Source organism: Ranitomeya variabilis, chromosome 4, assembly GCF_051348905.1.
Source record: "Ranitomeya variabilis isolate aRanVar5 chromosome 4, aRanVar5.hap1, whole genome shotgun sequence".
Taxonomy (NCBI): domain Eukaryota; kingdom Metazoa; phylum Chordata; class Amphibia; order Anura; family Dendrobatidae; genus Ranitomeya; species Ranitomeya variabilis.
Window position 1 is genome coordinate 712,559,140 of NC_135235.1, and position 13,531 is coordinate 712,572,670.

General features: G+C 43.2%; 1 protein-coding gene across 1 annotated transcript; it reads left to right on the top strand.

The window, feature by feature from the left end:
* Positions 1-10,411: 10,411 nt before the first annotated feature.
* LOC143768229 (uncharacterized) lies at positions 10,412-12,617 on the top strand (the record flags this gene model as incomplete). Its single annotated transcript, XM_077256922.1, has 2 exons — positions 10,412-12,472; positions 12,585-12,617. Coding segments are annotated over 2 exons (2,094 nt in total), but the record flags the coding sequence as incomplete, so codon positions are not given.
* Positions 12,618-13,531: the final 914 nt, after the last annotated feature.

Here is a 13,531-nt window from a genome sequence, read left to right on the forward strand (position 1 = left end):
TCACAAATAAACGCAGAAATTCTAAAGAAATGAGGTATCGCGCTAAAACCACTATAGACAACTTGTGCTACAAGTTGTGTGATAAACCTATTTTACCCACAGTAGATTAGACTGTCAAAATTGGTGACAGGCACATGTGAAAATGAAAAATAAACATAGGCACTTACTGCGTCATGGAGGATAGTGCCGCTAGGTGTACTGATCTGCGGATGTTGATACTGAAGGTTTCAGACCACAGGACGACAGGAGACTTGCTCTTTTGTGTGAAAAGCCCGCAGAGCCAGAAGCTCCCCGGCCGGTGGTGATCCTGGATGCGCGGCTGAAAAAATGGCCGACGCTGCTGAACTATGCAGCGTGTGACGTCACAAAGGCTACGGAGCTAGAAAGGGGCCAAAACTAACCAACGCGTTTCTAGGGACTGCGTCCCTCTTCGTCAACCAACTAACGCGTTGGTTAGTTTTGGCCCCTTTCTAGCTCCGTAGCCTTTGTGACATCACACGCTGCATAGTTCAGCAGCGTCGGCCATTTTTTCAGCCGCGCATCCAGGATCACCACCGGCCGGGGTGCTTCTGGCTCTGCGGGCTTCTCACACAAAAGAGCAAGTCTCCTGTCGTCCTGTGGTCTGAAACCTTCAGTATCAACATCCGCAGATCAGTACACCTAGCGGCACTATCCTCCATGACGCAGTAAGTGCCTATGTTTATTTTTCATTTTCACATGTGCCTGTCACCAATTTTGACAGTCTAATCTACTGTGGGTAAAATAGGTTTATCACACAACTTGTAGCACAAGTTGTCTATAGTAGTTTTAGCGCGATACCTCATTTCTTTAGAATATTTTGGTTCACCTGTGGGTGTGACAGGGGAGGCACGGCACCTGTCTGGTATCAGCAGCTTTTTTCCCAGTTTGTCACGAGCGCCAGTGTGATAATTCTTTGTTGGTTAAACGCAGAAATTATCGACCTAAATTTACCACTAACATGAAGCCCAATATGTCACGAAAAAACATTCTCAGAACCGCTAGGATCCGTTGAAGCGTTCCGGAGTTATTACCTCATAAAGGGACACTGGTCAGAATTGCAAAAAACGGCCAGGTCATTAAGGTCAAAATAGGCTGGGTCATGAAGGGGTTAACAAAGTTTGGATTTCTTTTTTCACCACTTAGATAAAAAAGAACGTAGATATGTTTGGTGTCTATGAATTTGTGGTAATCTGGAGAACCATACTGGCTGGTCAGTTTTAGTATTTAGTGAATATAGTAAAAAAGCAAGACAAAAAACAACTGTGGGATTGCCCTTTTTTTTCCAATTTCACTGCACTTGGAATTTTTTTTCCCGTTTTCCAGTAAACAATATGTTAAAACTAAACTCTCGTTCAAAAATACAACTCAACCCACAAAAAACAAGCCCTCACATTACAATATTTAACAAAAAATAAAAGTTATGGCTCTGGGAAGAAGTGGAGCAAAAAATGAAAATGCAAAACCAAAAATACCTCTGGTCGTTAAGGGGTTAAAAAGGTCTCCATTCCCTTTTCCAAATGCTTGAGATCTAAATTTATCAAACGTCTGCTCTACACTATTGGGCTATATGCACACAATCCATTTTCGTGGCATTTTTTTTTACGTCTGTAAATGCTCCAAAAATGCAATGGAATACTAAAGCAAGGGAAATCAAAGACAATCCTGAAGTGTACTGCACATTATCAGTAAATTTCTGTCCGTATTTGTATTGTTTTATTTTCTGCAGCATGCCAATTCTTTTTGCGTTTCTGCTGCGTTTTTGACTCTTTGACTTCAACTGAGTCAGTCAAATCTGCAGCTAAAACACAGGTGTAAAAAGGTTTGCGGACTAGCTTCAGATTTGCTGTCAAAAACGCTGCAAATTGTCAAAGGGAAATACTGTCAAAAGGAGGAAGAGTGTGTAGGCGGAGAATATGTATGTCTGTGTGTGGGCGGAGAATATGCATGTGTCTGTGTGTGTGAGCGGAGAATACGTGCGTGTGTGTCTCTGTGTGTGGGCGGAAAATGTGTCTGTACTCAAGCGACGGACATGTATACCCAGGCGTCGTCTGATGGGACTACTACTCCCATCTGGCTACATCTTTTGACAGGAGGTAGTCGCTACTGCAGTGTACCACTGAGCCCCCGTGAAAGTTCACTGGAGTTGATTAGCTGATCAGCTCCGGTGCTCTCACTTACGGCATCGCTGTATGGGAAAGTTCTCACACAGCGGTAGTGCCCTAAGTGAGAGAATCGCAGCTGATCAGCTGATGAACTCCAGTGAACTCTCACAGCAGCGCAGTGTTACACTGCGGGAATAATTACCTCCTGTCAATGTATCACTGGAGGCCAGGTATAGCAGTCACATCTCCTGATGTGACTGCTCTACACGTGAGATCGCCGTGGGACACTTGATATTAAATGGACTACGGCGGACAGGATAGTATATGTTCGTTTATTATTGTTTTGATTGTTTGCGGGAGACAAGGGAGTTGGAGATTAGGCATTCAGTAAATATGGTACATTTTGATTCAATAAAGGAGTCTGTGATTATTTCAAATAAAGGACTTTATTCTGGGTGTCTGTGTTTTCAGGGCCGGCGTCAACACCCGGCCTAGCCGGGCAATTGCCGGGGCCCTGACGAGACAGGGGGGCCCACTCACACAGTCATAGAGCCATCTGGCTGCTTTAACCCTTTCTACCCTTTCAATTTGCGCTGGCACAAGCATCTTCTCACTGTCAGTGCAGGGCCAGGCACACATAGGGGTTAATTAAGGACACAGCCAGCGTGACATTGTGGGCGGAGAGTTCTCCTGCTCTGAATCTCCTGACTGTGTGCACTGCTGAACTTATCGGAGGAGACGGAGCTCCTACCAGCACCTGAGTGAGTGCCATGCTATATCGCTGTATGTTCTGACAGTCTGGGACTGGGTGACCTGGGGCGGCCATGGGCTGGGCGGCTGCAGCTGATATATATATACTACAGCAGCCTCCCAGCCCAGGCCCCCAGCACAGCCTGCATAGATACAGTGTATATAATATATATACAGGACAGGTGCTGGGGGCCTGGGCTGGGCGGCTGTTGAAGTATATACACTGCACAGTACCACTCCCCTGTATATATACACTGTACAGTACCACTCCTGTCCTGTATATATACACACTGCACAGTACCGCTCCCCTGTATATATACACTGCACAGTACCACTCCTCCTGTCCTGTATATATACACTGCACAGTACCACTCCTCCTGTCCTATATATATATATACACACTGCATAGTACCACTCCTCCTGTCCTGTATATATACACGGCACAGTACCACTCCTCCTGTCCTGTATATATACACTGCACAGTACCACTCCTCCTGTCCTGTATATATACACTGCACAGTACCACTCCTCCTGTCCTGTATATATACACTGCACAGTACCACTCCTCCTGTATATATAAACTGCACAGTACCACTCCTCCTGTATATATACACTGCATAGCACCACTCCTCCTGTATATATACACTGCACAGTACCACTCCTCCTGTCCTGTATATATACACTGCACAGTACCACTCCTCCTGTCCTATATATATATATACACACTGCATAGTACCACTCCTCCTGTCCTGTATATATACACGGCACAGTACCACTCCTCCTGTCCTGTATATATACACTGCACAGTACCACTCCTCCTGTCCTGTATATATACACTGCACAGTACCACTCCTCCTGTCCTGTATATATACACTGCACAGTACCACTCCTCCTGTATATATAAACTGCACAGTACCACTCCTCCTGTATATATACACTGTACAGTACCACTCCTCCTGTATATATACACTGCATAGCACCACTCCTCCTGTATATATACACTGTACAGTACCACTCCTCCTGTATATATACACTGCATAGCACCACTCCTCCTGTATATATACACTGCACAGTACCACTCCTCCTGTATATATACACTGCACATTACCACTCCTCCTGTCCTGTATATATACACTGCATAGCACCACTCCTCCTGTATATATACACTGTACAGTACCACTCCTCCTGTATATATACACTGCACAGTACCACTCCTCCTGTATATATACACTGTACAGTACCACTCCTCCTGTATATATACACTGCACAGTACCACTCCTGTATATATACACTGCATAGCACCACTCCTCCTGTATATATACACTGTACAGTACCACTCCTCCTGTATAAAATAGATATAGAATCACTGCACTCAATAGATAAGTATGCTTTCAAGTGAATACATTTTATTTACGGTGGTGGATGAAGCGACAGTATTTTTGACGTTTCGGCCGAACTCCGGCCTTTATCACATAGTCGCTGGAAAAAATATAAAACAATATATACAGTCAGAATGTTTCATATACAAATATACAAGATATTTACAAAATATAAGAGAGCCAGTCTATCCAGGTTGATATGGGTGCAGATATGAAGATGCATCTAGGCTGGCAACATCCAAGAAAAAGACACTGGGTATCAGTAGTACAGGAATAGGTATAAAGCGTAAATGATTAAATCCAAATTAAATAAAATAAACATGGAGCATACCCTTTAAGGTCACCGAAAGGTTATTGGCACCGTTTATTGGGATATCTCAAATTGCTGATATACTTCCTGAAGGTGAAAGGAGAGGGGGAAGAATAGTTAAGAAGGTAGCCTAAATATCACTGGCCAAGTGTAACATTGAGAACAAGGACTTAGATGTAGTTTATGGTGGTGCGTCTCTCAATGATTTAATATGGCGTGACCGTGGGTGGAGGAAGGAAAAAAGAGAAGAAGAACCAAAAGGAGAAAAAAGGGGAAGAATATGCATATGTATATATATATGTACCAGTTTAGTGGATGATCCAGGAGGGGTTTGCAGCAAGCCAAAGGAGCGCTGTCCTGACTGTGGTGCTTGAGCTATAGTGGGCAAAGTTGTCAGGGTAAGTGGCATGTGATGGCGATGGAGTCGATTATTGGGTGAGCACTGAATGTGTGCAACAGTACTTACAAGAAATAGGAGGCGCAGTAGTCTTGCTGGAGCCACAGCGTGCTCGTGTAGTATATGCGTACTGCACTGGAGGAGGAACAGGAACGGCCAGCCAGAGGAGCGCTGTCCTGACCGTGAACACTGAGCTGTAGTAAGTGGAGTGGGTGAGGGTGAGAATGTGGCATGTACTGCCGCTTGTGTTTCAAAGGGTAGTAAAGGCGTACTTACTAGGATTGGTGGCGCAGTGGTCCTGCGGGCACAACGGCGTGCTGGTGCAGCGTGTGTGTTCTGCACCAGAGGAGGGATCCCTTTAATCCAGTGCCGTCCGGTCATGTGACCGGAAGTGAATGCGGCGCTATTGCGCCTGCGCCGGATCATAGCACAGGTGTCTATGGAGACCCGTGCCTGCACGTGTGGTGTAACACCACTCTCTGTCATGATGTAAAGCGTCATGGCGGTTTGCGGAGGGGGTATATAGCGCGCACGCGCTGGACTGTGCTAGCCAGGAATGTCTGCGCCTGCGTGGGTGACTGAGTCACTAAAGTGCTATATAAAAAAAGGGAGGAGGGCACTAGTAGATGGAGATAAAAGTGGGATATCCTTCTAGGGAGACTGCTAGTAATGTATACATAGTCATGGTAATAATACATAGTATTGTGGTAACAGTATATAGCTTAGTCGGCGGTTCATATACATGGAATGCTGATAGTATATATAGTAATTCACGGTCAGTACAATGAGGATGGTACCATATTCAATAGATAATTGAACAAACAAACAAAAATAAGTAAATAAGTAAATGAATTGGTAAACAATTGAAAATATAATAATACTAATCGGCATTTGTAGGAGTCCAAACAAAAGAAAATGGAAAATAAAAGAAAATAAAGGGGGGGGTTTAAAGGAAAAAGAGAAAAGAAAAAAGGAAAAAAGGGAAAAAAAAAAGGGGGATATAGGTTGGTCTTACCGCCCCAGAAGAAGGATGAAGAAACTGAGACATACGATTTTTCAAACGGTTTTTCAATGGGTCTAGGGAAAGAAATATATCAGATTAGCCAATCTATTTCTCGATTTAACCCTCTGGGGTGTAGGGTATCTAAGGTGTATATCCAATACGTTTCCCTTTGTTTTAATAAGCGGATGTGGTTACCACCTCTCTTTGGTCTTGGCACTTTTTCAATGATCTGGTATCTTAATTGAGATATGTTGTGTTTAGCCTCTTTAAAATGTGCTGGTAGGGGTAGCCATGTCTTACCACATCGAATAGTGGACTTATGTCCAGAAATACGGTCGCGTATGGCCTGGGTGGTCTCTCCCACGTAAAGCAATCCACATGGGCATTTTATTATGTATACCACAAAGTTTGTTTCGCATGTGAAGAAATCTTTGATAGGGTATGATTTGCCAGTTCGGGGGTGTACGACTTCATTGCCTTTAATGATATTTGAACAACTCATACAGTTTAGGCACGGAAAGGTGCCAGTTCTGCGAAGCCCTGTGAGGGTACGTGTGGATGTTCTGCTGTTCTGGCCTATGTCAGCCCTGACCACTCTGTCTTTAATATTTTGAGGTCTTCTGAGACACATTAAAGGTGGGTTTCTGAATATGGTGATGTTGGGATACGCTTTCGTGAGGAGAGGCCAATGTTTATGAATCAGATTGTGGACCTTGTTCATGGATGGATGATGGTCATGCACAAAAGGTAACCTAGGTGGTTTCGTGGTGGAAGGGTTGGTTACCGTATCATCGAGGGCCCTGGACATTTCCGTGGCTAGTAGTGTAGATGGATAATTCCTAGATTTGAATTTATCTGACATTTCCTGTAATCTGGATTTTCTAGTGGCACTATCGGATACAATTCTCGTAACCCTTTTGAATTGCGACCGTGGAAGACTATCCCTTGTGGATTTGGGGTGGCAACTGTCATAACGAAGGAGATTATTACAGTCAGTGGGCTTGGTGTAAATGTCGGTGGTTAATTTGCCCTGGGGGTCCTTCTGCACCCTTGTGTCTAGAAAGGTAATAGTCTCTGAATTATGAGAAAGTGTGAATTTGAGTTCTTCCCTGACGCTATTGAGGGTATTAAAGAAGGTGGATAGGCTACTGAGGTCTCCCAGCCAGATACAAAAGATGTCATCGATATAGCGGAGCCACACGATGGCATGCTGCTGAAATAATGGATTGGCGTAGATATGGTCACGCTCGAATCTGTCCATGTATAGATTAGCGTAGGCGGGGGCGACATTTGAGCCCATGGCGGTCCCGCACGTCTGGACAAAAAAATCGTCCTCAAAACGGAAGAAATTTTCTCTCAATACTAAGTTGAGAAGGTCGAGACACAATTCACGTGACCTTATGTCAGTGTTTGCTTCCTCCAGAGTTTGTAAAACTGCTTGTATACCCTTGTCGTGAGAAATAGATGTGTACAGACTGTTCACATCGAGAGTACAGAGGATGCTGGTTGATGGGACACTGTCCTGTATATATACACTGCACAGTACCACTCCTCCTGTATATATACACTGTACAGTACCACTCCTCCTGTATATATACACTGCATAGCACCACTCCTCCTGTATATATACACTGTACAGTACCACTCCTCCTGTATATATACACTGTACAGTACCGCTCCTCCTGTATATATACACTGCACAGTACCTCTCCCCTGTATATATACACTGCACAGTACCTCTCCTCCTGTATATATACACTGCACAGTACCGCTCCTCCTGTATATATACACTGCACAGTACCTCTCCCCTGTATATATACACTGCACAGTACCACTCCTCCTGTATATATACACTGTACAGTACCACTCCTCCTGTATATATACACCGCACAGTACCACTTCTCCTGTCCTGTATATATACACTGCAGAATTTACAATAGCTATCACTCATGTAAGAAGTGAAATCTGGCATTGTACTATACCTATATTTCTCCGCTGTATCTGGGCATCATGAATCGTGATATATTTTAAGGGGGGGGGGCCCACTGAGACTCTTTCGCCCGGGGCCCTCAAAAACCTGGAGCCGGCCCTGTGTGTTTTATACAATATCATTAGGGCTAGTAATGGATAGGTGTCTTATAGAAGTCTCTCCATTACTAACCTGTGGGCTTGATGTCACCTGATAATACAAAGGCGACATCAACCCCACAGATATGAACCTCACTTGCCAACGCTACAGGGCAAGTGGGAAGAGCGAGGCTAAGTGCCAGAACTGGCGCATCTATAAGATGTGCCATTTCTGGGGTGGCTGAGAGCTGAAGTTTCTAACCTGGGGGATGCCAATATCCATGGTCCCTTCCCAGGCTATTAATAACACCCTGCAGCGGTCTGTCAAGCCTTAGCTGGTTCGAGCTTATAGGAGGAACCCATGTCAATTTTTTTTCTGGGGTTTCCCTGTAAACTAGCCAGTAAAGGCTAAGCAAATAGCTGTGAGCTGATATTTATACTCGTAGCCTGCAAATCTTTGGCTTTTGGCTCCTTCCCAGAATATTTACATCAGCTGTCGGCTTTCCCTCTGCTGGTTATGAAAACTATGCGGGAGCCCGGGCAATTTTTTAAAAAATATTTTGAATAATAAAACAGATATTGCATTTCATGCAGATTTCTGACAATTGCTTTTTTGTTACAGCATATGTAGGTTAATTATGTTAATGCTCCTACATAGGCTGGGGTGTCTTTATTTAATATTAATGAGGATATCTTGTTGAACAAGGAAATTACATCACAATTATAATTTTTTTTTTTAAATATATCTTTATTTAGCTCTTTGGATATGCAAAAACGCATAAAACCACGTGTATTGTCAGCTGCGTTTTTCTGCCAAGAGATGCAGAAACCGTGTAGCAAATACGCAATGTGCGCACACAGCCTTATATATAGTTTTATTTAAAAGTATATTTCTTGTTGAAATTAATGTGATAGTTTATATTGCTATCGTAAAGGCCAATATTTTCTAAGAGCCACTGAGTTCCATACTCTAATTACCCCGACGAGGTTTTGCCGTTAGTTACTCATTGTTTCTTTTTATACTTAAAAAGATTGTTCAGCTTGATTATTTCAGTAGGTGTGTTATATAGTTGCAGTTTTGCCCATCATCCTTTAACTTCTTTAACCCCTTTACATCTGGATTTACACACAGACCCCTAGGCTTGGACCACATTGATATTTGCATTTCAGTAGTATGAGATGACAAGAAGAATAGTCAGGTAGTCTGGCTACAACCGTGAGGGAAGAGAAAATACAAAATCAAAAGACACAAGAGTAGTCAGTAAACAGGCCGGAGTCACAACAGGAAACAAATACCCAAGCTGGGAGCTGAGTACAGAGGACTGAACCAGAGGAGAACCAGCCTGTATCTCGCAGCTTCCAGCAATATGCTTCAAGCTTTAGTGGGGTGTGGTGCTTTCCAGTTGGCTGAAGTAAGGAGCAGATTACTCTAGCTGGACAGCGTGCACACCCAAACCCATGGATGGTACCCCTGCCAGAATGGATGGTATCACAGGTTGCAGGCAACTTAAACTTGGTGGCTCGACAGTCTGCGCCCCCCAGAGCTTCTGGTTCTTATGTCTCCTCCATTACCAGCGCCGCCTATAGAATGAATAAGCAGACGGCATAAGAGCAGATCCCAGAGAAGCTGGGACAGAGCATTTGTAAAAGCCCTAATATGACAAAATGTCAGAAAACCAGAGCAGTAGAAATCCCTATAAAGTGACTCCATTTTGGACAGTATAACCCTCTGTGAATTAATCTTTAGGAGTAGTGACAATTTTGACTCCACAGCCACTTTCCGTTAATTAGCGCACAGTGGATGTTGGAGAGTAAAAATGGAAAATTTACCGTTTTATTACCCAACACATAGTGCCAAGATTGTGCTCCAGAAGACACACGCACCATAAATTAAGTGGGTTCTTCTCGCTATAGTAATGCCAAATACATGGATGCTAAATGTGGTTTGAGCACACTGCAAGGCTAGTAAGCGAGGGGGAGATTTAACTTTGGAGAGTGGATATTGCTAGATTGGTTTATGGAAGTGATGTTGCTTTTCAAGCCACTAATAATGTAGAAACCTCTGTTTTTTTCCATTGACAGATGATGGACCTGAGAGGGGACTTGTTTTTTGTAAGATGAGTAGAACTTTTCATTGGTATTATTTTGTCTACATAACATTGTTTGGTGGCTTTTTATTCCATATTTGGGAGGCAGCATGAACAAACTGACTGTTGAACCCCACGCTCCACTGGTTCATCCTATGATGTTTTCTATTAGACTGTGAACTGTCATTTTGTTGGTGAATAATTCAAATATATTACATAAGTTGCCATTTTTAATGACCGTTTAAGTAGAAATGTTCAAAAAATATTAAATTGTTGATATTTCGTGGAAAAATAATTGGTTTTATTCTTAGCAGATTACTGTACCAGGAGATCAGAGGGGCAGCTTTCATCTTCAATTTTCAAATCAGAGGATCTTGAGATCACACGGGATACAATTGAAGTGAATGTCATTACGCCAGATATACCATCATGCCTTCACAGCAAAGATCTGTCATCTGATCCTTTGAAATGGGTCCTGTCTTCTGATTCCTTACCAACTACTAAGGAAAATCAAAGTCATAAAATAAGCATTAAAGAACAAACTGCTCCTAAATCAAAGAAGCCGTTTTCACCTCCCGAATATGGAAATAGCTTTCCGCTTGAAAAGCATTTTCTTAAACATCAAACAATTCACACAGCAGAGAACAGATGTTCTTGTTCAAAATGTGGGAAATGTTTTAACCATAAATCAAATTTGCTTAAGCACCAGAGAATTCACACAGGGGAGAAGCCTTTTTCCTGTTCAGAATGTGGGAAATGTTTTAGCCAGAAATCATCTCTGCTTCAGCACCAGAGAATTCACACAGGGGAGAAGGCTTTTTCCTGTTCAGAATGTGGGAAATGTTTTATCCGGAAATCGTCTCTTGATCACCACCAGAGAACCCACACAGGTGAGAAGCCTTTTTCCTGTTCAGAATGTGGGAAGTGTTTTAACCTGAAAGTGCATCTTGATCAGCACCAGAGAACCCACACAGGTGAGAAGCCTTTTTCTTGTTCAGAATGTGGGAAATGTTTTAGCCAGAAATCAGATTTGCTTAAGCACCAGAGAATTCACACAGGGGAGAAGCCTTTTTCATGTTCAGAATGTGGGAAATGTTTTAACCAAAAATCAGATTTGCGTACGCACCAGAGAAGTCACACAGGGGAGAAGCCTTTTTCCTGTTCAGAATGTGGGAAATGTTTTAGCCAGAAATCATCTCTGCTTCAGCACCAGAGAATTCACACAGGGGAGAAGGCTTTTTCCTGTTCAGAATGTGGGAAATGTTTTATCCAGAAATCGTCTCTTGATCACCACCAGAGAACCCACACAGGTGAGAAGCCTTTTTCCTGTTCAGAATGTGGGAAGTGTTTTAACCTGAAAGTGCATCTTGATCAGCACCAGAGAACCCACACAGGTGAGAAGCCTTTTTCTTGTTCAGAATGTGGGAAATGTTTTAGCCAGAAATCAGATTTGCTTAAGCACCAGAGAATTCACACAGGGGAGAAGCCTTTTTCATGTTCAGAATGTGGGAAATGTTTTATCCAGAAATCGTCTCTTGATCACCACCAGAGAACCCACACAGGTGAGAAGCCTTTTTCCTGTTCAGAATGTGGGAAGTGTTTTAACCTGAAAGTGCATCTTGATCAGCACCAGAGAACCCACACAGGTGCGAAGCCTTTTTCTTGTTCAGAATGTGGGAAATGTTTTAGCCAGAAATCAGATTTGCTTAAGCACCAGATAATTCACACAGGGGAGAAGCCTTTTTCCTGTTCAGAATGTGGGAAATGTTTTAGCCAGAAATCAGATTTGCTTAAGCACCAGATAATTCACACAGGAAAGAAGCCTTTTTCCTGTTCAGAATGTGGGAAATGTTTTAGCCAGAAATCAAATCTGCTTAAGCACCAGATAATTCACACAGGGGAGAAGCCTTTTTCCTGTTCAGAATGTGGGAAATGTTTTAGCCAGAAATCAAATCTGCTTAAGCACCAGATAATTCACACAGGGGAGAAGCCTTTTTCCTGTTCAGAATGTGGGAATTGTTTTAGCCAGAAATCAGTTTTGCTTAAGCACCAGAGAATTCACACAGGGGAGAAGCCTTTTTCCTGTTCAGAATGTGGGAAATGTTTTAGCCAGAAATCAGTTTTGCTTAAGCACCAGAGAATTCACACAGGGGAGAAGCCTTTTTCCTGTTCAGAATGTGGGAAATGTTTTAGCCAGAAATCAAATCTGCTTAAGCACCAGATAATTCACACAGGGGAGAAGCCTTTTTCCTGTTCAGAATGTGGGAATTGTTTTAGCCAGAAATCAGTTTTGCTTAAGCACCAGATAATTCACACAGGGGAGAAGCCTTTTTCCTGTTCAGAATGTGGGAAATGTGTTATCCGGAAATCAGATTTGCTTAAGCACCAGAGAATTCACACAGGGGAAAAGCCTTTTTCATGTTCTTAATGTGGGAAATGTTTTAAACGGAAATTGTGTTTTCTTAAAGGAGTTGTCATCATGTTTTGCCTTGTTAAAATAAAAAAAAAAATCATATTCACCTTCCGTACCGGTGCTGTTCCAGTGGTATCGTCACTCACATTCCTGGGGCTCATGAGGTTGTTGCATCACACAAGCCCTGTGCCCAATCAGCCCCAGCTTCACTGTCCCCGCCCTCGATGTATTGAACATGAAGCCAGTAGGGTTGAGCGAAACGGATCGGACATTTTCAAAAATCGCCGACTTTCAGCAAAGTCGGGTTTCATGAAACCCGACCCGATCCCACTGTGGGTTTGGCCATGCGGTCGGCGATCTTCACGCCAAAGTTGCGTTTCGTATGACGCTTTCCCCGCCATTTTTTCAGCCAATGAAGGAGTGTGGGCAACGTGATGACATAGGTTCCGGCTTGTTTTCTGCGGCGTCACAGGGGGTATAACTGCCATATTACCGTTTGGGATGTAGCGATTTCCACAGTCCAACACAACCAATGCTTTGCACGGAGGGGAGAGAGAGAGAGACTTTGATTTCCCATTGACTTACATTGGGTTTCGTGTTTCGGTCGATCCCCGACTTTTCGCGATAATCGGCCGATTTCAATCGACTCTACTTTTGAGAAAGTCGCGTTTCGCGAAACCCGACTTAATCCTAAAAAAGTAAAAGTCGCTCAACCCTAGAAGCCAGTGCTGTGACTTCTCTTTGACTTCCTCTTATTGTTCGATTTGTTTGAAGGTGAGAACAGTGAAGCCAGCGCTAATTGGAAGCAGGGCTCATATGACATAAAAACCTGAGCCCCCGAATTGCAAGTGCTGACACTGCTGGAACCGCGCCAGCATGGGAGGTTTACAGAAGTGTTTATATTTTAACAGGACCAAACATGAGGAATGAGAAGTCAAAATCCCACACAGAGGAAATGACATTATCATACCTAGAGTGTGAAAAATGAATTACTGGAAAATA